Source organism: Camelina sativa, chromosome 3 (genome assembly GCF_030686135.1).
Source record: "Camelina sativa cultivar CO46 ecotype springtype chromosome 3, ASM3068613v1".
Lineage (NCBI taxonomy): Eukaryota > Viridiplantae > Streptophyta > Magnoliopsida > Brassicales > Brassicaceae > Camelina > Camelina sativa.
Genome location: NC_141882.1, coordinates 19511963 through 19535858, shown reverse-complemented (window position 1 = coordinate 19535858; position 23896 = coordinate 19511963). Strand labels below are relative to the sequence as shown.

Below are 23896 nucleotides of genomic sequence, written 5' to 3'. Positions count from 1 at the left end.
TTATAGGATTGTTAGTGACAAACAATCTTTACAATTGGCTTGACTTAGACTCATATGCACATCTTGATTGTTCACAAACACTCAGATTGGATTGACACCTCTTATACTACAATTGCATAAGGGGAATTGAAACACCCTGACTTCTATTCATTCCATACATCATCATTCCATACATCATTCATTCACCACACCACAAAGAAAGTCAGTTTCATGCATGTTGTTAAAATAATTTTGCATGTTAGTTTTGGGAAGGTTAAACTCTCGTAGACTTGATGGGAGATCATTCTACGGTATGGGTTATTTTTGGTGAGACCATGCGAGAATCTCCGGGAGGGAAAAAGTTGTGTGCCCAAAAATTGAGAAATATAATCTCATGGATTTGATGGAAGATCAGTCCATTGGAGAGTTATTTTTTTAAGTCATGCGAGAATCTTCGTGAGGAAAAGAGTCGTCGGTGTCCTTAAAATTAGAAATTTAACCTCATGAATTTGATGGAAAATCAGTCCATTGGAGAGTTATTTTTTTTTTGTAAAGTTATGCGAGAATCTCGAGGACAGAAAAAGTTGCATGCATGTGTAACAATTTGGAGAATTAATTTAAAATATTTGGTGAACATTTAAATGTGGGGGTTTAAATGATGGGATGGGTGCATAATTAGAGTTGCATGCATGAGTAGAAAATCTTAGGATGCTTGATTGTTTTCTTGCTTTATATTTGTGTGTGATGCTCTTGCTTGATTGCTTGATTTCTTGCATGTGATGCTTGTTTATCTTGCTTGATTGTGTGGTTGTGTCCTAGTACTTAATTCTTGTCGTCGTTAGACTTAGATTTAAGTGCTTGTCCTATCTAGTCCGCTAGTTAAATGTCTCGGTTCGTAGCTAGAGGTCAATCTCTATTCCCAACATGTGATGTGGATGTCCAGTGAGCTAATCAAGAGGGATCTCACAGAAGGGACATTTTGGTGTCTAGCTAGCTACTAGACCGAAGTGCTGCATGACGATGCAGCCATGAATGCCCGGTTTTTTACGTTGAGGTAACAGTGCGGAGGATATGGGTGAGTCTGGTTGGTTGCCTTTGTGGTATCAAGGCGGAGTGTGTGTTTGGTACGGGACATAGGATCGAGGGGCCCTAGGAGGTTGTGTGTAGCCTTGGGCTTTTGGTTTTTTTCGTCTTAATCGGATCGGCTTATTTGGTTTGTTGCTTACTTGGGTTTTGAGAAATCTTGCCGAATTGGACCGGAAATTTATTCGGTTCGGTGTATTTGGGACTCGGGTTAATCGGATCGGTTTTCTGAGAATTATTGCATTCCTAATTCAAACCGAATCTTCACTACTTCGGTTATTTTTCACCGAAGGAGCCAAAAAAACTGAGCCTAATAAGTGCAAGTATATATCACATCATTACAGACCCATATGCACCCGTGATTTACAAAAGAATGGACCAAAAGCCCTCAGCCTAATAGTTTGATTAAAATTGAATCAATACCAACTCATTGTTTAGGAGGTAAAAGCTATTGAATCAATACCATATCAAGGTTGCATGGTGCATGCTGCTAATCGACATCAAAAAACCACAAAAGAGAGCAGCTACCACTTTACTATTCCCGAGATATGTTAATGCTGCTATTCCACATCAAAAAGTACAAAAAGAGCAGCTTCCTAATTATATTACTACATGTAAACATTAAAAACATAGAAACACAATAAGTAATCCAAGTTCCAACATTCAATAATCTAACTAGTATTTAGAAGACATAAATTGAAATACATAACTTATACCAAGGCAAACAGGAGTCACTGAGTATCATTTTGTGTATTCCAAGAATCTATACAAGAAAAACAATGGTCATAAATAAATAGAATTGTATATAAACAAGAGTAAAAACAAATTGGTTATACACTTATACTAACCAAAGGGATTCAAAGAATGCAACATCATCCAAAATCTGCATCATGGAAGCAACATCAGCTTCTGCTTTATAAGAACCACCTGTAGAATAGTAAAGAGAAATCAGAAGTAAAAAAACAAATCTAAAATAGATATAAATCAGAAGAAAAGGGTTAAACTGATCACCTCAGCCATTGTTGAGTGTGCATCATTACTTCAACCATATAAGGAGTTAAAGAACTCCTATATGAATCCAATACTCAGCCACTAGTACTAAAACTCATTTACTTTAGTTATCCAAATTGAATATCAACAAAATAAATTAGTTAAGCAATAGTTTTTTATAATTAATAAATAAGAATGTTCAATCTGGAATTTTTGTCTGGATATTCAAACTAAAATGGTTTATTATGGTTTCGGTTTAAATTTGGATTTATTTTTGAGTCAAATCTTTTTAATTCATAATTTCAGTAAAACTTCTATAAATTAATACTAACAACACCATGGTATATTATTAACTAGATAAGGGCCTGCACATCGTGTGGGTATTAAAATCGTTAAAAATAATAAATCCTAAATCCTTAACAATTTTTTAAAAATATAAAAATAAATTTTTAGTTAGAAAAAAAAAATCATATTTGTATTTACCTTCATACACTTATTTATATTTTTATATTTTTAATATATTATAACAATTATTACAATAATGTGTATTTACCTTCATACACTTATTTACATTTTTATATTTGTAATATATTATAACAATTATTACAATAATCTAAAGCTAAATTATATCCCACCAAAACTTTTGCCAAATACTCATCATTAAAAATATTATTATTCTCAAATTTCAAAAACGTTTCACAACGTATTACAAAATAATTTACATGCAAAGAATTTATCAAAGCAACATATAATGTAGTAACCACATACAATTTTACTATATGTTTCACCATTAAATATGTCTTTTAAACAAATTAAACAAATTTTATGTTGCTTGGCATAATTATAGTTCTTATAATTACTAAAATTGTTTTGTGACATCATTTCTTTAACCATGAATTTCTTTTACTCCAACTGGTGAAAATTATCTACTCCATTACAATGATTTTATGACCAACCCAATCAAAGTTGCGAAATCGAAAGAAAGTTAATATAACATAATAAAAATAAAAATTTTAATATTATAAGAGAATTTGTTATAAATACCCTTTTTGAGATACCTTTTTTCAAAAATACCCTTTTTTGAACATTTTCATTTTTACCTTCTTTTACACAATTACAATATCTTAAATTTAATTCTTAGAAATATTTTTTTGGTCTGGGTTCTCAATTTTATATTTAGGGTATAGTTTTTATGAGGTAAAGTTTAGTATTTAGGGTTTAGGGTTTAGAATTTAATCATTTTATATATTGAAAAGGAGTATTTTTGAAAATAGACACCATGAAAGGGTATTTTTGAAAAGTGACATAGAAAAAGGGTATTTATGAAAATCCCTCATATTATAATCATGATGGTATATATAGAGCCTTAGATAATTCAGAAATACAAAATCTATAAACAATCCAAACATGATATATGTCATATCATGTTAAGGATCAATGCTTTTTTACTCCTCAAAAGTATCGCATTGTACCAAAGCTACTTAAAATTATGACCTCTTCTGAAACATATCTTTTTGTGAGTTTGGAATACTTATGAATGTATGAATGATGCAATCAGACAATAGACACAAGCTAAAACCAAATATATATGATCAGGTGGAATGCAAGAGGTTTCAGTTACTCTTATGCGGTTGCAGTATAAGAGATGTCAATCCATAATGAGTATGATGCAAGCAGTCAAGATGTAAACACTTATCTAAGTGAAGCCAAATATGAAAATGTTTTTGGTGTAACAGTTCGATGACAAAAATGTAAATGAAGAATGTAAAACTACTAAAATGACAGTTTAAATGCAAGATAATAACTGAAACTAAGACATGCAATGAAACAAGAATGAAACTAGAAAGATGCAAGACATAAAGCAAGAACTGGGAAACGAAATCGAGCAGGCATTCGATCGTATGCTCGATCGAGTACTGGGTCGAGTGGGAAGCTACAAAGAACATAAACAAAACTTAACAATCAAACAGAGCAGGTTGAAAGTAAATCAAACAGAAAGCGAATAACAGTAATCAAATAGAGAAATCAATAAACACAGAAGGTCCCAGGGATGGATTCATGGGCTGGACTTGAGCTATACTAATCTAAAATGACCAACAAACCTCAATCAACAGTGAGCTATCTCTAGACAATGATCTTCCAATACTTGTTAATCCATTCTCATGACAATAACAATCAAGCTTAGATACTCCTAGATCTAGTTCTCACTAGCTATTCCATAAAAAAGCAGGCATAAAGATACAGATCATCACATGTCAAAAACCTTCCTACATAACCAATCTCTTGGGATAGGAACAGTAATCTCTAGCATTAGTATTATCCAGAAGTTTAAACATTGGTATGATGCTAAGCAACCTAGGATCTGTTCTTACCCTCTCAGTTATAAGAACAGCATAGAGCATGCCTAATCTAGAAGAGATATTTAAACAATCATAACTCTCATCCAGCCTAATCCATCCCTAAGATCCTAACACACTACTCAGATGAACAACACATGATGAACAAAATCATAAACCTAGAAATCAATGAAACTTGCATTATTAGAAAGATAAGATGAAGATCTACAACTTTGTTCAAAGAAATAAACTTAGATTCTCAATACCCAAAAAGTTACAGAAGCAACAAGGTATGAAAATCTTAAGAAAGCTTAAAAGTGTTGATGATGTAAACTTAAAAGCTAAAATCCCAAAAAGGATAAAAACTAGGTTTTCTGATATTTTTCCTCTGTAAAGTGGCTTGTCAGCGGCCATAGAGTAGAAAGGGTATATATAGAAAAGTAGGGAAGCCCTAAAATGGCTACAGGACAAAATAGAGAGGCGGCTCGGTTGACTCGACCATGTGCTCGGTCGAGTGCATGGTCGAGTCAGGTCTTCTTCTACTCCTTTCAGTCGGTCGAGTCCCTCTCAGCACACGGTCGAGTGTCTGGTCGAGTGTGGTGGTCGAGTAAACTTCCGGACCTTGATTCTCTTATGCTCTAGCTCCTTTGTCTGCTTCTCTTGATGGCTTCACTCTCCCTCACACTTATCCATGCTCCATTGGGTCTTAAATCACCTGTTTATGCAAGAAAAAATGCAATGGAATGCAAATCTACTGTAATGCATAAACAGCCCTAAAAATACTCAATGATGACCTAACAAGCTAATAAAACATGCAAAATGTGTAAATAAACTAAGGTAAGACAAGGTAAAATATGTGAACATCAACACCCTCAAACTTAGTCTTTGCTTGCCCTCAAGCAAACAAACAAGTTATGAGTAGGAAAGTGAGGTTTGAAAGTGGGATCTCAGAACCTTAGACATGCTAATAGACTAGCTAGAATCAATGTCCGAGTTACTAGTGAATGAGCTGTACTTTAAGATTTTAGACAAACCTTTCACAACCTTAACTGATTCAAGCTTTGGACTTCTATATGCATTCAAATCAACCATTTCCTTTAACATTCATTAAACAAGAACATGAATCAGATTATGCAGTGCTTAAACTCATTTGGGTTGGTAATAAGGGTTTAGAAACAATAATGGTCTCTGTTTTGAGTGGGGCTTATCAATAACAAGGGTTCTCTTGCAAAAAGTGGATTGAGCTCTAGAAAAAGGCTAAAGGCAAGATCACTTAGACACATACAAGAACAGAACCTTGTCTACCCAAAGGTATCTAAAGTGTTTGTTCCTAATCATTCTAAATCCATGATGTCCTATTTCTACCCTTTAACTTCATCTTTTCTCTTTTTCCCTTTTTCTCTTTGTTTTTCTGTCCTAGGAGGGGTTTCTTACGTGATTTCTCTTAGTGGAATGGGGTTTCTTTCTTATTTGCTAAGATTCTTACTCTTACTTGTTTCCCAAGTCATATAGCTTTTCACTAGACTATTCTTTTCTTTGACCAGAACCTTACTTAGAACTTTTAATGCTCCCATTCTTTCATTTAGAGTTTGAATTTTCTTTAAAACAATTCCCTCCTAAGGACTTTACCCTTTTCTTTCTCTTTTCCCTCTTTTCTTTTCTTTTTGAACTCACCAAGGCCCAAACCCAGAATTTAAACCACCTAGTCCTATCTAGTTTGAAAAATGAAAACTAGAACTACACAAGGTTTTATTCCTGTCAGTTCAACCTAACACTTTCTACCAAGCTCAATCCCAAAATAAGCCTCACACACACAAGATTTAACAAGGCTTGAAAGAAAGGTTGGTTAAGGGTATGGGAAAACTGATTCAATGATGAAATCAGCTACTTGGATCAACAAGAGTGGTGAAAATGGGAAAAGATGATCTAAATATGTATAAAGTATCCATGAGTTTAAAGCAATGCACAAACTGATAATTAAAAGTCAATATTAGGTTCTTATAAATAGGAAATGGTTTCATATCACAACATGCTTTAGTTTAGACAGAATGCAATATAGGAATTCTAGACTTGGTTCAATCTTATGTTTCCAACTACTCAACTATCATCAAAGTACTATTAACTTGGACATTGATCCTAGTTTAGTGAATTCAAGCAAGTTACCAAGGCTAAACTCATCATAGATCCTTAATGCAAATATGAATGAGTCTTATATGAAAAGTTTTCAAATTTTTTGGTTTTTCTATGCCTTAGATGAAATACAAATTCTAATATGATAATGCTAAAAATTTGAACTAAGAAAATAGAAAACAATGAAAAATGTCATCTCAAACCCTCCTCCAAACTTAAATTACACAGTCCCTTGTGTAATAGAAATTTGAAAGAGGATTCAAGACTTAAAATAAAACAAAACAAGAAATGCAATGGTATTTACAATGAGATGGTGATTGTGGTACCTTATGGATTGTTGAAGAAGTTGTCTACAGCATAACTCATGCTGTCATAGGTGTAGTTGGGGTCTTGACTCTGACTTGGAAGTGGAGAAACAGGGTACTCGACTATGGCCATCGGTTGCAACTCGATCGAGTGTAGGGTCGAGCTGGCTGGTCGAGTGGCCTGTTGTAGGTAGAATGGCTGACCTTGGTGCTCATAGTATTGTTGCAGAAGGGTTGGGTCCATTAAGTACTGAGGTGGAAAGGGTGGGTAAGCTGGACCATAGGGATAAGGTGGATAACCTGTTGGAGCTGGGAAGCCATAAGGAGGTATGGGCAGGTGCTCGGTAGAGTACATCAGAGGTGCTTGGTCGAGTGGGTGCTCGAGTGCCTCGGAAACTGAAGTTCTGTGCGGCATGAACCTCTCTCCTTCTGAATTGGCTCATGCAGTGAAGCTTTAGCTGGTATCACCGGGTTTTCAGCTCTGGACAATGTTCTAGTTGAGCTGATCCTCCTCAAAGGTCTTGATGGTGCTGGTGATGAATCTCCACTCTTTAGCTCAGCAATTTCCTTCTTTGAACCCTTTATGGACTTAGCCATCTTACCCATCTTCTTCTTCAATTTATCCACAGTCTTCCCATGCCACTTGTTCCACTTTTGCTTGTCTCTCTAACCCCTCTACTATCTCTTGGTCTTGGTTCATACTCTTCAAAATAAATATGTTCTTTCCCATCGGCCATCTCCATATCTCTAGCTTGATCCTCTCTTACTTGGGTTGTACCATCAAACAAGAATTCAGCAACTGGCCAAAAGTCAATGTTCAGCCCTTCTCTTATGGTGGTGAGTGCTTAATTAGGTAGAACAAGCTGAGTCTTCCCCACTGTTGGATGCTCAAAGTTGAAGAGGTGCTTCCCATGGTGCAACTTCTTTGCTAGAATGAGGGTGGAAGTGAGATATTGGGTGTCTATCCATCTTGGTTTGGCTTTCTCTCCTTGAAGTGGTACATTTGCAGCTACAAGGATTGGAGTGATGATGCCTCCAATGGTTAGAACTCCAGTTGAGTTCCTCTTGTGCAGCTTGCTAACCCAGCTTCTATAATAGATGAATTGGTCAATGAGGACCATAGCCAAATCTGTATCCACACTGCTCCCAAGGATAACAGTCCCATCTCTTGCTTGTGTGATGATTCCTTAGAGTGCTACATCAATCATCTTAAGCTCTCCCTCATTCAAGTTTCCAGTTTCCTTCCTAGCAAAGAATGTATTTGCTAAAGCTTTGTGGAAGTACCTTAGGACTGGACTCCTTATCTTTGAACTCTTGGTCTTAGAAGAAGAATAAAGCTTGTTGTCTCCAATTGTCTCCCAAACAGCAAAAAGTTCTTCCTTGGGTATGACCATGTCCTCTTCACTTCCAACTTCAAACCCATAGAGTGTGGCTAGCTGCTTGAGTGACAGCTCATACTTCTTGCCCTTGATGGTGAAGTCAATGTAACCAGCTCCCATGTCTTGGTCCATGCTTGTGAAGAGATGAAGCTTGGTGGTGGATAGAAATTCACAACTCTCTTCCCTATACCCCTTCAAGCACAAACCCATGAATTTGCTTAGGTTGCATTTCTCAAACAAAAACTCAATATCTTCAGCAATACCCAGCTTCTCCATGGTTTCTTTATGAGGAAATCTTGTTCCTTGGAAGCTCATCTTCATGAAAGCTTCATAGAGTTGGCTTGGAGTTTGGGAACCATATTCTTCTTCCACCTCTTCTTCATCTTCACTTTCATTCTCTTCTTCTTGGTGTTCTTGAGCAGGCCTCTTCCCTTTTGCCTTGTGTCTTCTTATGTGCTCTTCAAGAGTAACCTCCATCTCCTCATCACTCTTTGTCCGCTCTGGATCTTCCTCAACAAGTTGGTTTTTCTTCTTTGAAAAGCCACTCGACCCCTTACTCGAGCTAGCACTCGGTCGTTTGCCCCCTCGAGTACGTGGTCGAGTGCGTTCACCAGTTTCTCTCTGTGTTCCCAAGGATGCATCACGGCGATCCATGAATCGATCAGCAGCCTTCTTTCCTTCAGCTTCACGAATGGCAGCTTGTTGTGATGTCTCTCTAGACCTTGAAGACATTTTGAAAGAGAAATGAAAGAGATAGATTCAAAGCTCAAAGTTAATAGGTTAGTAACCCAAAAGCCGAAAGAACTAAGCTTGAGCAAGAAGATAAAACTTGAGAGAGATTTCTAGCTAGATTTTTAGTGTTTTAAGCCAATGAGAGAGTGTGAATGACTAAAATTGAGTTTGCTCTTTATAAAGAGGCTAAAGAGGACAAGAAGGCAAGAGTGGAGCGTCCATACCATTCAAATTTGAATTGGGAATCTTTGACTCACTTTTGATGTCACTCGACCCCACCACTCTACCCCACGTGGTCGAGTGCTTGACCAAAATTCAAATTTCGAAATTGTTTCTCCATCCACTCGATCGAGCAAAAGAGAAATTGAACCGAGTGGGCCTGGGCCTATAGTCACTCGATCGAGTAACCCTCGTGGGCTGGTCGAGTGGCCCCAAAAGTTCCTTTCTACAAGTTCAATTCTTCCTAAACCCATCTATTCTCTTTAATAAAGGTCTGTCCAACACAAACATAAAAGAAAAATATCAAAACTACAAGGAAAATCAAACTTATGTACAATGATACCTTAGGGATTTCCTCCCTAGTGAGCTTGTTTAAAGTCACTAAGCTTGACTTTTGATGTCTTTTCAGGCTTGGTTTGGAGACCAAGGAGGTGATGAGATTCTCCCTGGTGTATTTTGATCACTGTGAAGCTGATTCTTGATCACTTCACCCTTTAAACTTGAACCTTGTTTCTGCTTAAGCTTGAACCTTGGCCTTGCTTTCTTCAAAGACCTCTTGTTGATCTGAACCCGAAGTTCCTTCACCAAGCTAGTGAACTCTTGAACTGAACCCTTGAGCTTTTCAACTGAATCCTCATCAGAAGAGAACTTAGCCTTTGGAGTTTCCACTTCACTTGAGACCTCATGATCTCTCTTGTCTTTAAGAACAAAAGGTTGGCCTCTAGAAGGCAAGTTGGTTGGGTTGTTGATATCAAATTTCATGATCAGACCCTCAGCTATGTTCAAGGTTATCAATCCTTCCTTAACATCAATTACAGCTCCAACAGTAGCTAGGAATGGTCTTCCTAGGATGATAGGGTCTTCCAACTCCTTATCCATGTCTATAATGAGGAAATCAGTGGGAATTCTGGCTTTTCCTATCTTGATTGGGAAATTCTCCAACTTACCAACCACATCCTTATGTGATCCATCAGCTAGACATAAGTAGAGGTTACTGGACTTGAAGTCACTATGCCCAAGCTTCTGTGCAATGGAGTAGGGCATTACACTGGTAGATGCCCCTAGGTCATACAAGCATTTGTTGACATGCAATTAGCTGAGAGCAAGGCAGATCAAATGGACTTGGGTCTTCAAGTTTGGTTGGAATGATAGCTCCCTCAATTTCCTCAAGATCCTTCTTATCCTGATTCTGAGCCTTCTGCTGAGATATCTCAAGTAGCATGCCTTGGTAGAGAAGATATGGAGCATATTGTTCCAAAGTAGGTCCTATCTCTTCTTCTTTATATTGAATGACAACCTCTTCTTTCAAAGCCATCAATTCCTTCTTTTCAACTATTTCCCTGAGTTCCTTCAGTTTTTGTTCCTTGAAACGCCCTGGGAATGGTAGAGGAGGCTTGTAAGCAGAAGGGATGTAACTAACAGGTTTAACAGCTTCTACGGGATTAGCTCGATCAGTCACTCGATCATGCACTCGATCGTGTGAGTGGTCGAGTACACGGTCGAGTGGTACTCCGTTTTCTGTTTGTTGTGTAAAACCTTCACTCTGAGCTTTGTCTTATGACAAATCCTCCCCAGCTTGAACTTCATTGTCCTCAGTGACAGCTTCCTCATAGAAATGGATTACTTTAGTTGTGAACTCCCTTGGATTTTGAACAGCCTTTCCAGGTAGTTGGTTTGGCTTAGGAGCTGATGTAGAAGCAATGTTACTCTCCATGAACTTGAGTTTAGAATTCAAACTCTCAAACTTAATATTCAGATCATTGTAAGAAGAATCCAGCCTCTGGTTTAACTCAGCCAACTTCTTTGATGTCTCAAGCTGCCCATTTGCTTGTCCAAGTAGCATCTGCTGCATCATAGCTCTTAAATCTACTTCCTGACTCTAGTTAGTCTGAAATCCTGGTGGGGGACACATTGGAGCCTGGAAACTTTGGTTTTGCTGCTTGGGTACATAATTGTTATGTTGCTGGGGTTGTTTGGCTGGATAGACTTGGTCTTGTGGGTTTGCCACATTAGTACTTCTGTACGACAGATTGTTGTTCTTGAACTGGTTGTAAGGCTTGAAACAACCTTAATTATGAACATAACACAACTCAGCCATTTCATTCTCCCCATCTTGAACTGTTGTGTCTTCATCAGCAAGAAAGTGAATGTTTGTCTGTTGACTAAGAAGAATCTTGTCTAACTTGTCATGCACAGTCTTCAAATCTTTCTTGTACTTCTCATCCTGGGCAGGTTCAACAAATCTAACAGTCCCATCATAGTCTTCATTGTAACTCCCATCTGATTGAGCCAAGTTTTCTACCAGTTCCCATCCTTCATCCATATGTTTGTTGAGAAAAATCTCATTTGATGCAGTGTCCAGCAACATTCTGATCTTTCGTAGAACTCCTCTGTACAGTGTGCTAAGTAGGGACTCATTACTAAACTCATGATGAGGACATTGGGTTTGGTAGCCTTTGAATCTTTCCCATGCTTCACAGAAAGTCTCATTATTCTTCTATGCAAAACCAGATATTTCATTCCTCAGTCTAGTAGTCCTTGCATTAGAGAAGAACTTGGCCAGGAAAGCCTTTTTACAGCCATCCCAGGTTGTGATTGCTCCTGTTGGTAAAGTCTTCTCTTACAAGTGAGCTTTGTCTCCAAGTGAAAATGGGAAGAGACTGAGCTTGAAACTGTCTTCACTTACTCCATTAATCTTGGTCAGGCCACAGAGCCTATCAAACTCATCAAGATGGTCTAAGGGATCATCCATAGGCAGACTATGGAACTTGTTTGACTGGATCATAGTAATCAGCCCACTTTTTATCTCAAAATTATTATTTGCTACTGTAGGTGGAACTATTCTTGTCCTTTGTGTGTGGGTGTTTGGAGCATCACCTGCTCCAATCTGTCTTGGTCTCTACATGGGTGGATCCATGAGCAGTTGGTGTTCTTGTTCTTAAAGGATTCTGGTTCTCTGTTGCCTCAAATCTCTTGGTAAACGGTTGATGTGCTCAATGTATCTTTCAAAGTTCTTGTTTCCTTTCGATCTGGTTTACATGTACGGACTCGATCACCTACTCGAACTGACAGACGGTCAAGCACTTGCTCGAGTGAACTTTGGTTGGTGACTCGATCAACCACTCGAACTAACACTTCGTCGAGCACTGGCTCAAGTTGAGGATCGAACTGACTTAAACTAGAAGACTGACTGAATCTGGCTTGGTGACTCGATCGATCACTGGAACGTACAGACGGTCGAGTGCAGGGTCGAGTTGGTACCTGAAACTCAAAAAAACCAAGCAGATGAAGATTCAAATCAGTAATTATCAAGTGTAACAATAGAACTTAATCTTAAACTTGTGTAAATCCTGATTGTCACAAACAACTACTCAAATGGCAACGGCGCCAGATTGAAACATATCTTTTTGTGAGTTTGGAATACTTGTGAATATATGAATGATGCAATCAGACAACAAACACAAGCTAAAACCAAAGATATATGATCAGGTGGAATGCAAGAGGTTTCAATTACTCTTATGCAGTTGCAGTATAAGAGATGTCGATCCATAATGAGTATGATTCAAGCAGTCAAGATGTAAACACTTATCTAAGTTAAGCCAAATATGAAAATGGTTTTGGTGTAATAGTTTGATGACAGAAATGTAAATGCAAAATGTAAAACTACTAAGATGACAGTTTAAATGCAAGATAATAACTGAAACTAAGATATGCAATGAAACAGGAATGAAACTAGAAAAATGCAGGACATAAAGCAAGAACTGGGAAACGGACTCGAGCAGGCACTCGATCGTATGCTCGATCGAGTAATGGGTCAAGTGGGAAGCTACGAAGAATAGAACAAAACTTAACAATCAAACAGAGCAGGTTGAAAGTAAATCAAACAAAAAGCGGATAACAGTAATCAAATAGAGAAATCAATAAACACAGAAGGCCCCAGGGATGGATTCATGGGCTGGACTTGAGCTATACTAATCTAAACTGACCAACAAACCTCAATCAACAGTGAGCTATCTCTAGACAATGATCTTCCAATACTTGTTAATCCATTCTCATGACAATAACAATCAAGCTTAGATACTCCTAGATCTAGTTCTCACTAGCTATTGCATAAAAAAGCAGGCATAAAGATCCAGATCATCACATGTCAAAAACCTTCTTACATAACCAATCTCTTGGGATAGGAACAGTAATCTCTAGCATTAGTATTATCCAGAAGCTTAAACATTGGTATGATGCTAAACAACCTAGGATCTGTTCTTACCCTCTAAGATATAAGAACAACATAGAGCATGCCTAATCTAGAAGAGATATTTAAACAATCAAGCTTGATCAGTCTAAACTACCATAACTCTCATCCAGCCTAATCCATCCCTAAGATCCTAATACACTACTCAGATGAACAACACATGATGAACAAAATCATAAACCTAGAAATCAATGAAACTTGCATTATTAGAAAGATAAGATGAAGATCTACAACTTTGTTCAAAGAATAAACTTAGATTCTCAATACCCAAAAAGTTACAGAAGCAACAAGGTATGAAAATCTCAAGAAAAAGCTTAAAAGTGTTGATGATGAAAACTTAAAAGCTAAAATCCCAATAAAGGTAAAAACTAGGTTTTCTGATATTTTTCCTCTGTAAAGTGGCTTGTCAGCGGCCATAGAGTACAAAGGGCATATATAGAAAAGTAGGGAAGCCCTAAAATGGCTACAAGACAAAATAGAGAAGCTGCTCGGTTGACTCGACCATGTGCTCGGTCGAGTGCATGGTCGAGTCAGGTCTTCTTCTGCTCCTTTCAGTCGGTCGAGTCCCTTTTAGCATACGGTCGAGTGTCTGGTCGAGTGTGGTGGTCGAGTAAACTTCCGGATCTTGATTCTCTTCTGCTCTAACTCCTTTTTCTGCTTCTCTTGATGGCTTCACTCTCCCTCAGCACTTATTCATGCTCCATTGGGTCCTAAATCACATGTTTATGCAAGAAACAATGCAATGCAATGCAAATCTACTCTAATGCATAAACAGCCCTAAAACTACTCAGTGATGACCTAACAAGCTAGTAAAACATGCAAAATGCGTAAATAAACTAAGGTAAGACAAGGTAAAATATGTGAACATCATCTTCTCAAATATTCTCGAATCGTAAGTTCTCAACTTATTTCTACCTCAATCAACAGTTCTCATATATTTTTCTATATAACTGGATTTAAACGGTTTACGAACCAAATTCGATAGAAAACCACATAAATCAGGTTTGAAACCAATTTTAAGACGGTTTAGCGTTCCAACTTCTCAAATCACAAAATAGCTTCTCAATTGTTCTGTCAAGCAGTTCTTAATATAAATAATATGTAAATTTTATGTAGATATAATATTATTTTCTTAATTAGTTGTTCCTATTACTTTTCAAAAATAATAATTCTTTTGACATAACTTATGTTATTTTTTTAGATTTGTTATTCACTATTTCTTGATTAATAATGATATACATGTTTCATGAATTATTATTTTTTTGTTTATAATGTCAAAATCTAATTGAGAAAACACATATAATATAAGGTTAGTGTACAATGTAAATATATTAGTTTTGTTAATTTTTTTTTTTGATTTAGGATTTTGTTTTACAGATATAAAGATGTAATTTTTATGTAAATTCAATGTTATTATCTTAATTAGTTGTTTTGAAAAAAAAAATTTATATGTTATTGTCTTAATATTTTTTTTTGAAAAAAAATTTTTTGAAAAATAATAATTTTTTGACAGATATCAACATCTTATCAGTATAATTAACATGTTTCACGATACTGTTCATGACTAACTTTGAAAAATCAACTTTATATAATAAAATTAATGAAATTATTAAATATATTGATATACTGATTATACCGAAAACTAAAAAGTATATTGATTTATGAAAGTATTAGTTTATTGAGTATTAATTTATAGAGATTATATTGTATTTAAAATCATATAGCAATTTCGACCAAAAAAACAAATCATACCCAAGATATATATATGGTTCCAATTTTGGATTCGAGTATTCTCGGTTAGGAATAGATCGCATCGGTCGGTATCAGATTGGTTAACCCGGATTGAATACCCTTATATATATAATCTCTCGCCTCGGGCTTTCTCTTCTCTACTGGACTGAAACTGAAACACTTTCTCATTCTCTCTCTCTCTCTCTCTTCTGAGCTCGCTCGCTTCCACGGATCGAGAGTTGTGCAAATTCGCATCCTAGGGTTTCTCATTTCTCAAGTTTCATACACATGGCGAGTCTGTGAGCGCAATGGCGGCAAGCTCCGCAGTCTCTCTTCTCGACATCAAACTCGGACGACGATTCGGGGTTGGAACAAGAAGTAATCATGGATTGCGCCTAACGAAGTGGAAAAGGAAACTACTATGGTTCGATGGTGATCAAGCCGGAGCTCCGATTCGAAGATTTAGCTGCGTTGCAGATATGCTCGCACCGATTCGTCGCTCTGGGGGCTGCGAGATGTCTGAGGAACGGCGTTTCGATCAGAAGACGAGTGCCCACGGTGCCGGTATCAAAACTTCTTCATCTGCTGTGCCATTTGCCTCGCCAAAGTAAGTGTAAATGGACTTGATTTTCCCCAATTTAATTTGGTATCCTTGCTTTTGAAGATTCTTGTTTCAATTGAAGAAGGCTTCTGGCTTTGTTTTGTTCAGTATGTTCTTTATTCTTTTCTAGTAAGGCTGGCTTCTTAGGAAGTCTTTGATGTTGTTTATGTGAGTCTTTTTTTTTGTTTTCAAAGTGAAATGACGAGCTCCATAAATTGGTTTGGCTTTGGCAGATCTCGATTTTTGTCAAAGCAAGAAAAGTTCTACCCTCGTTGTACTCCAAGGCTTACTGGCCCTCAGTCCCGTGATACTCCGCCTAAAAGAGGTTAATCTACGTTTTATATGGCTTTATCCGCGTTCCGAGTTATGTTGCTACTTTATATAGATGTCTTACCGTGACGGATACTTCTAACCATGTCATTTTTGATTATTGTAGACACCGGGATTGCTAATGAAAAGGATTGGGGGATCGATTTGTTGAATGAGAATGTCAATGAGTCTGGCACTAATGAAGATGGAAGTAGTTGGTTTAGAGAAAGTGGACAGGACCTGGGAGATAATGGGTACAGATGTAGGTGGACAAGGATGGGTGGTCAATCTCATGATGGCTCTTCTGAGTGGACCGAAACGGTACAAAATCGTTACCCCTAGTGTTAAACTTGACAGACTCCCGTAGCTTTTCTTCTTATTGTGGCCATTGATATTTACCATACCTTACTAGTGCTTGCCTTGTCAGAAAACCGACCGTATGAGTTTAATGAAAAAGAAAGTTTATAGATCTTAAAATACTAGGATTGAATTATTATTGTTCCCTCAGTCTAGTTATCTTGAGGTTATTCTTCGTAACCTCATGGAGTATCAACCCAGGTGGACGTGTTTAATCGGATTTATTGATATCCTTGACAGTGGTGGGAGAAAAGTGACTGGACTGGATACAAAGAATTAGGTATTGTACTCCTATCCTACTCTACTTTAAATTTATTCCGTTATTTTTATTTTTCTGGAAAGATCATACCTGGTTTGATAGGTGGGATGTTTAAATGGTGTTGTTCCCGCATTGAAACTGGTGGAAGTTACCTTTATATTTAGTTTGTTATGCTTCACTTCCTTTCCATTTCCCCTTTTTCACTGGAATTTTGGTACTTCATGATGATTTTTGAGTGTGTCAAGTTCTGTGTTTTCGTTTTTTCATATTCTCACCCCAGTGGAGTGAGCTTTTTGTAGGTGTGGAGAAATCTGGTAAAATTGCTGAGGGGGACTCTTGGTGGGAAACTTGGCAAGAAGTGCTTCATCAAGATGAGTGGAGGTCTATGTTCTAGCATTTCCTTTACCAGTTTTAGCATCTTCACTTTGCTAGATTCTTACAGTCGTCTCATTGTGAAACTGGTTAAATTGCAGTAATCTAGCGAGGATAGAAAGGAGTGCACAAAAGCAAGCAAAATCAGGAACCGAAAATGCTGGTTGGTACGAGAAATGGTAGGTCAATGACAACACAAGTGCTTTTGTTTGAATATTAGGGAACATATGCTGCTAGACTAATAGTATCATTCACTGACAATCAGGTGGGAGAAGTACGATGCTAAAGGATGGACAGAGAAAGGAGCACATAAATATGGTAGACTAAATGAGCAGTCATGGTGGGAAAAGTGGGGAGAACATTATGATGGAAGAGGATCTGTGCTCAAATGGTTTTCACTTCTAACTACTCTGTTTTATTTACAAGTTCTAAACGTTTCGGTCACTGGTTAGTCTATAAGCTCCGAGTGATCCCCAGAAACGGGGATGGGAGTTACTTGAACATTGATCTGTAAGAGATTTGAGATTTTGTTATTGGTGAACCATCCAGGACTGACAAATGGGCTGAGACAGAGTTGGGAACCAAATGGGGTGACAAGTGGGAAGAGAAATTTTTCAGTGGGATAGGTTCACGTCAGGGAGAGACATGGCATGTATCACCTAACAGCGACCGTGAGTTCCTTCTTCTTCTTCTTCCTTGATTTCTCTCATCTCATTTAATACGTTCTGATCCCATGTGACTCGATTATCTTACATGTTTGTAGGTTGGTCAAGAACGTGGGGAGAGGAACACTTTGGAAACGGGTAAGGAATTTTGATTACTGTCTCGGATGTTTGTGCCTTAGTGTATATATTTTACTAAATGAATCCACAACATGATTTCTTTCCCTTTGATGTAAATATTTGTAATATGAAAATGCAACTTTTTCAAATGTAACTGCAAATGCATATATGAGCAGTTGAAACAATGGAGGCCTAATATTATTATGTATGTGATTGCAGAAAGGTTCATAAGTACGGAAAAAGTACAACGGGAGAAAGCTGGGACATAGTGGTGGATGAAGAAACATACTATGAGTAAGAGAGAGAGCTTACATCTAAACATATTATCTAATTTTCTGGTTTATTAATATATCTTTGGATCATGTTTTTGGGGAAGGGCTGAGCCACATTATGGGTGGGCAGATGTCGTAGGTGATTCAACACAGTTGCTCTCGATCCAACCCCGAGAGAGACCTCCAGGTGTCTACCCGAACCTCGAGTTTGGGCCATCTCCGCCTCCTGAGTCCGACCAACCCCCTGATAAACCACTATGACATCGCATCTGTTTGTTTAGCTTATTAGCATAATAGCCTTTTTGTCGTCATTTTTCCATAAATTTAGAATGTTGTGAATTATGAGATGATTCTAATCCATTTTATCCAACGTCCATAACTGAATCTCTCTTCAAGTAGTCCTCTCTCTCACCCTTTAATTTCTATGTATAGAACACATGTCCACATAGGCTGAGTAATTAAAATATCTTGATACATAAGATGATGCACATCAACATGTATCGTATCAAAAATAAGTAAACTCATCTGTTTCTATCATAACAATTAAGCTTTATAATGATTCAGCTTCAGCACCATATTCTAACTGTATTGAGAACAATGAGAAAGATAATATGCATAGTTTTATCACATACAGAGGACAAAACTGGAGGACTTCAACTAAACCACCTCCATAACCAAAAGTATGAATGAGATTCAGAGAAAATTAAACATCATCAGCACCATTCTATAAATTGAAATCAAAGAAGCTGCGGGTACAGACGTTCAGGCCACTTGGGATAAGCACGCTTGTATAAGTTCATGCACACTATGTCATGTTGCTGAACAACTCCATTAAATATGCATTTCATCGCCCCTGCACAGTTCACATATTTTATGTAAAATTATAAAAACAACACTCCGGCTTTTTAATCTCTCCTAATAATAATCCCTTACCATGAGTACCAACTGGCTCCTTCACGCGACCACGACGCCCGCATTTTGACCACACTTCTACAGGCTGACACACAAAAACATTGTTCCATCCGCTTTAGCTTAATGTACGAACTAATACATAAAAAGTTTCAATCAATCAATTCTACTTTTCCCTCTCACCTTGAACCATTTCACATCTTCTGGGTTGTGGAACATATATCTGACTGAAGCTTTCATTTTTGATACTCTCTGAGGATACCTGAACCAAACCATATTTTGAACAGCTTAGAATTACAGCAATTTTTGATATCTCAGTTCCATGTCAGAACATTAGTATCTATGCAAACTAGCATATGTGATTCTACTTGGAAAGAGGAAGGTGATAACTTTACCCAGTTAATATTATCTTCTTTAAAATTATTTTGTTGGGTTCAATGCTTTTCAAGGAACCAAGGGCAGCAACGGCAGGAGCACCTGACCCTTCAGAAATCTTCAGAACTACCAAAGGAAGTGGCGGGAAAGATATTGGGCCGTATATAGAAGCCAACGAGAAACCCCCAGGATGCAGGAATCTCTCCATCTTGTGCTTGTCCGAGCTAAAATTGTCGGTTGAAAATACCGGCCTAGAAATTTCCCCAGACCAATATTATTAAAGATTGCAAGCAAGAAAAGCTACTGCACCAGATAAAGCAGAGAAATAATTTGCTACCTTGCAATAAATTGACGGAATCCGACATGGAACACAAGCTCTTCTTTTGTTTTAAGAGGAGCTTCATAACCATCATACTTCTTTACGCTACAAAGCATAGACATAGGTGATGAGAAGATAGCTGGCACCCAAGATCTCAACAAACAGATATCTAAAGAGTGATTACCTAAAATGCAGAACCGACATCTTGGATTCATGCTGCAAAAGCCCAAATCCTATAATGGGTTTCGTCGTGTTCACAAGCGAGGATAGTTTAGAGGCGGCAACAAGAGGCACTTCTTTAATATGCATCCGTACATATGACCCAGTTGGTACACAATCATCTCTGTCTTCTTCTTCAATCTTCAGGGCTTGCTTGAGCACAAGCTTTTGAGTCCTGGCGACGTTATCAAAAGCAAAAATTCGGGCATAGTCCTGAGGTAAAGACTCCTGCATATGCCAACAAGAAAAAATTAGCAACAAGTTTAATAAAAATAATGAACTTCACATCAAGATCAGTGTTATTACATTTGGATCCCACGTGGAGGTTCTGAAGGATTTGAGACCCCTGTACTTTGCAAAACGTCTTCTTGCAGGAACATCAATAGGAGTCTCTACTTCATCTGGAAATTCTGACAAATCATAACAGAAATTTTTTATTCAATTTGTGCAATCTCAACGAGCAAAATACAGAAGCGACAAAATCAATAAGCACAAAAGAGATTCAGACACTCTACAAGGACTCATTTGAATATGAACATATATCTAGAACTGATATAGCAAATAACTCCACATAGGAAATAAACACCAACCCTCGTCCTCAGCATGTGCCTCTTTGATTTTCTTGATTTCCTCCTTAATTTGCTCCTCTGTCAAGTCTTCATCGTCCTGTTAATGAGCAGATTGGCTTAAAACTTTACCAAGATACTCAGATGATAATAAAAATACTGTTTCGTTAGTCACAAAAGAGAATTATGTTTACCATCATTTCAGAGTCGTTCTGAGTTGCACTATCAAAATCGCGCACGTTCAGTGATTTTTCATCATCCTCAAAGTCTTGGTCATACCTTCGTTCTTGATTGGAATCCTCTCCTCTATCAAAGACCATACCGTTATCATCGGAATGGCCATCATCAGAATCCTCTTCATCTGTGTCATCCACAATCCAAGCAGCCTGCAAACCAAATCATAACAACCAACATAAGAGGGGTTTAAATTATAACATATCTTTTGGAGAAATTGCACCAGAGGGAAGAATAGTTAAAAAAGGGGTACGAATATCATGTTAAAAAATCATCCAGAAACCTGATATTCTGAAGTCCCTCGCGGCAAATTCCTCTTCTTTAGCTTCCCCTGTTTCTGATTTTTGTCAGCCTCAGCCATTTCTTCCTCTGTTGGCCATGTCTACGCAATGGAAAAATTACACAACAAGTGACTTTCCAGAACAGATAACAAGACAAGCCAGCTGCCCGCTTCTTTAGTAAGAGAACTAATCAGACTTACCTGTTCCCCTGCTAAAGGATCTGGAGTGTTTTCAACTATTAAAGGCTCTTGTTTTATGGGATCAGGAACCAGAGACTTCAATACCTGGTCAAATTAAACACAGGTACAAAAGAATAAACTGAGTTGACAGAGGGAAGGCCGTGAAGATAGCATCATGAAAGCACAATAACATCTTATTTTTCAACTGAGAAAGTAATCGTATCATGATTACAGAAACCATATAAGCTGTTTGTCTATAGCTTTGTTTGAAGGATGTTGTTCTAGCACTAAATTCAAAGTATCTTTTATAATATAATATAGATAGAAGTTTGTCAATATGTCAGAGGAAATATCATATCTACCTCTTCATCATGTGAAGCATCCAACTCCATGGAATTCTGATTCTTCCTTTCATTCAAGGGAATTGGATCCTTCAGCACTTCAATTTTTGAGAATTGAAAATCGCCAACGCCAGAAACATGGACCTAATTTAATATAAATAAATAAAATAATAATAAGGCATCATAGAGAGAGTAGAGTGGCTTGATGAGAACAGAATGGCTGGATTACCAGCTGATTTACAGAAAGTTTGCGAGCACGCAAGTAACCAGAGAAAAGTAGAGTGCACATCCCTGAGCTTTCATCATCCACCACCATCCCAACCTAAATGCACCATTGAAAGTTACAACTTCTGTTCTATGAAACCTTTTTCACATATTCAAAATAGATGTTATGAATATAAGCATAAGGCAAACACCTTCTGAGCCACAACATATGGTCGTTGACTTCGCCAGTGAGGTACAGTAAGCCTTTGTGCCTTGAATAACCACATAAACTGCAAACATTCCCAGAAATATGGATTTTCAAGTAATTAAGGACATTAAAACTATTGAAAATAACTCAGTAAGATAATATAAGAAATCAGTCATTGAAATTTACCTTATGCAACTCATCTCTGGTATCTGCTGGATAAAACTTACAATCCTCAGGAAATTCAGAAGCAATTTGAGAGGCACATATCTTTTTCATCTCATTTTTCTTTTTCAAATCACTGGGTAAATCCTGAAATCATGCAAAACGACCATGAGAAGCTCAACGAAAAGCAAAGTTTGAGAGCTGGTGGCTATGAAAATATAGAGCACGAAGAACATACACGAATCAACACAGTGGTACTTGGTAGACCAATTGATCTAAGCACAGAAAGACACTGACTTCCGAAAGAATCTATGAAGTTAGATTTATTCTCTTCCCATGGAGAGCTTGCAGATGCTACAAAAGCCATCAAATCAGCAACCTATTACCAGTAAAAAAAAAGTCAGTAAGCACCTATGACCAAACTCTGCTCACAGAAAGAACCAACAAATGCAGCAATAATGCACATGCCTTGGCCATTTCCATACATGTCAAAAGATCCCCATAAGGCGCCTTTAACACCTGTGATACATATTCACAGCATTGACCACACAAGGAATTAGTCTTCAGCAGTCAATTCAATACATATAAACCAAACTTAGTACACCACCAACCATCAGAAATGGAATACACATACAGTTGCTCGTAGCTTATACTCAGAAGATGCAACTGTTGAAGAAGCAATTCCAGAACCATCAGAAGCTAGTAACTTTAAAACATCTTCACCAAGTGAATTCAATTCAGCAGAAGCAGAGAGGGGAAACAAGACCTGTCATCATTAGAAAACACAAAACGTAAGGGTTAATTCCAAACAAACACTACGTAAAACCGAGGGCAACAAAAATGTAAAACACTCACGATGACACGAGGAGCACTGTTTAATCCCCCAGATGCTCTCTTCTCCTTCAAAACTGCAGCCCTTTTCTGCTCTCGAAGCATCTTGCCACGCTGAACACGAGCAGCTCTAGCACCTTTAACATAGCTACTATCCGATTTCCCAATCCTGCCACCATCTGATTCCATAAAAACGGATCAATTTTGGGAGAGTTACTCAATCTCTGAAGATTAAAGGAGGCGTAAACGTTAAGGATACCTTTGAGTGAGGTTCTGTGGAGGTTGCGAGAAGATTTAGAGGAGAATCTAGTCTTGTGAGCTTTGTTAACTTGAACTCGAGAGGGTCCCATGGCTTCTTGCTGGATTTGGTGTGACTGTCTGCACAGCGAGAGAGGAGTGCGGCTTTGAGGTTTAAAGTTTAAACCCTAATCTCAATTTTTCAGTTTCTTTTCTTCCTCGGGGTTTCGTGAAGAAGACGAAGGAAATACTGATACGATCGTTGGTTAAAAGAAGATGGGCCTAATGGGCCTGTACATATTTATCACTTCTATTCACATATCTAGCCCATGTAAGAAAGAAGAAAGTAAGGCCGTGTTCTTTTACGAAGTCGTTAAAGGTTGGGGACACCTTATCCCGTTGAAGGTTGTTAAAGGATAGGGACCAGGGTTCGAGAAATATCTGGCGCACTAATAAACTACTGGTGAATTTGGATGAATAGTTTCTGTCAACAGTAAGGGGTTAGGATCGATGCCCTGCACGGCCAGCTTGGGGTCTGTTGGGGCAGCTAACGGGGGCTAATAGGATCCGCAGAACGAGTTGTCACAAATACATTTGTTCTTCATGCGTATGTGAATAAGGACTATTTGTTTTCAAGAGGTAAAGTACCATTTCTAATCACTTGATGAACGTTTTGCCAGCGAGCCATGCTTTGTTCACTCTCTTTACTTTCCTTATAATCTTTAGTTTTGTTCGTAAGAGAGTGA

General features: G+C 37.7%; 2 protein-coding genes and 1 non-coding gene across 4 annotated transcripts; 2 read left to right on the top strand and 1 right to left on the bottom strand.

Annotated features, from left to right (window-relative positions):
* The first annotated feature begins 11576 nt into the window (after positions 1 to 11576).
* Positions 11577 to 11683, top strand: LOC147947541 (small nucleolar RNA R71). Its single transcript, XR_015595590.1, has one exon. It is a non-coding gene; the product is annotated as a small nucleolar RNA R71 (small nucleolar RNA).
* Positions 11684 to 15151: 3468 nt separating this feature from the next.
* LOC104777639 (protein EARLY STARVATION 1, chloroplastic) lies at positions 15152 to 18464 on the top strand. The gene is made up of 11 exons (XM_010501925.3): positions 15152 to 15740; positions 15968 to 16059; positions 16171 to 16364; positions 16641 to 16680; positions 16959 to 17040; positions 17133 to 17210; positions 17297 to 17422; positions 17581 to 17702; positions 17795 to 17834; positions 18033 to 18107; positions 18190 to 18464. Exons 1-11 carry the CDS (start codon positions 15442 to 15444, stop codon positions 18344 to 18346), a joined length of 1305 nt encoding a protein of 434 aa, XP_010500227.1. The 5' UTR covers positions 15152 to 15441; the 3' UTR covers positions 18347 to 18464.
* A 149-nt stretch (positions 18465 to 18613) lies between these two features.
* On the bottom strand, positions 18614 to 23428 carry LOC104777638 (uncharacterized). Of its 2 annotated transcripts, none has more exons than XM_010501923.2 (20): positions 23173 to 23428; positions 22938 to 23092; positions 22717 to 22848; positions 22551 to 22601; positions 22321 to 22461; positions 22107 to 22229; positions 21925 to 22002; positions 21738 to 21830; positions 21530 to 21652; positions 21189 to 21272; positions 20991 to 21089; positions 20668 to 20859; positions 20498 to 20573; positions 20214 to 20317; positions 19873 to 20135; positions 19707 to 19793; positions 19390 to 19620; positions 19178 to 19256; positions 19019 to 19082; positions 18614 to 18938 (listed from the first exon to the last, which is right to left on the bottom strand). In XM_010501923.2, exons 1-20 carry the CDS (start codon positions 23261 to 23263, stop codon positions 18823 to 18825), a joined length of 2382 nt encoding a protein of 793 aa, XP_010500225.2. In that variant the 5' UTR covers positions 23264 to 23428; the 3' UTR covers positions 18614 to 18822. The 2 variants fall into 2 exon arrangements, with proteins under 2 accessions (XP_010500225.2, XP_010500226.2); XM_010501924.3 differs by having other exon boundaries at positions 22694 to 22848; positions 23173 to 23381.
* Positions 23429 to 23896: the final 468 nt, after the last annotated feature.

Coding starts and splice junctions, on each gene's coding strand:
- LOC104777639 (XM_010501925.3), top strand. CDS start 15,442: ATGGCGGCAAGCTCCGCAGTCTCTCTTCTCGACATCAAACTCGGACGA. Junction 16,681..16,958: donor GACTGGATACAAAGAATTAG/GTATTGTACTCC, acceptor AGCTTTTTGTAG/GTGTGGAGAAATCTGGTAAA. Junction 17,041..17,132: donor CTTCATCAAGATGAGTGGAG/GTCTATGTTCTA, acceptor GTTAAATTGCAG/TAATCTAGCGAGGATAGAAA.
- LOC104777638 (XM_010501923.2), bottom strand. CDS start 23,263: ATGGGACCCTCTCGAGTTCAAGTTAACAAAGCTCACAAGACTAGATTC. Junction 22,462..22,550: donor CATGTATGGAAATGGCCAAG/GCATGTGCATTA, acceptor TACTGGTAATAG/GTTGCTGATTTGATGGCTTT. Junction 19,083..19,177: donor AAGATGTGAAATGGTTCAAG/GTGAGAGGGAAA, acceptor TTTGTGTGTCAG/CCTGTAGAAGTGTGGTCAAA.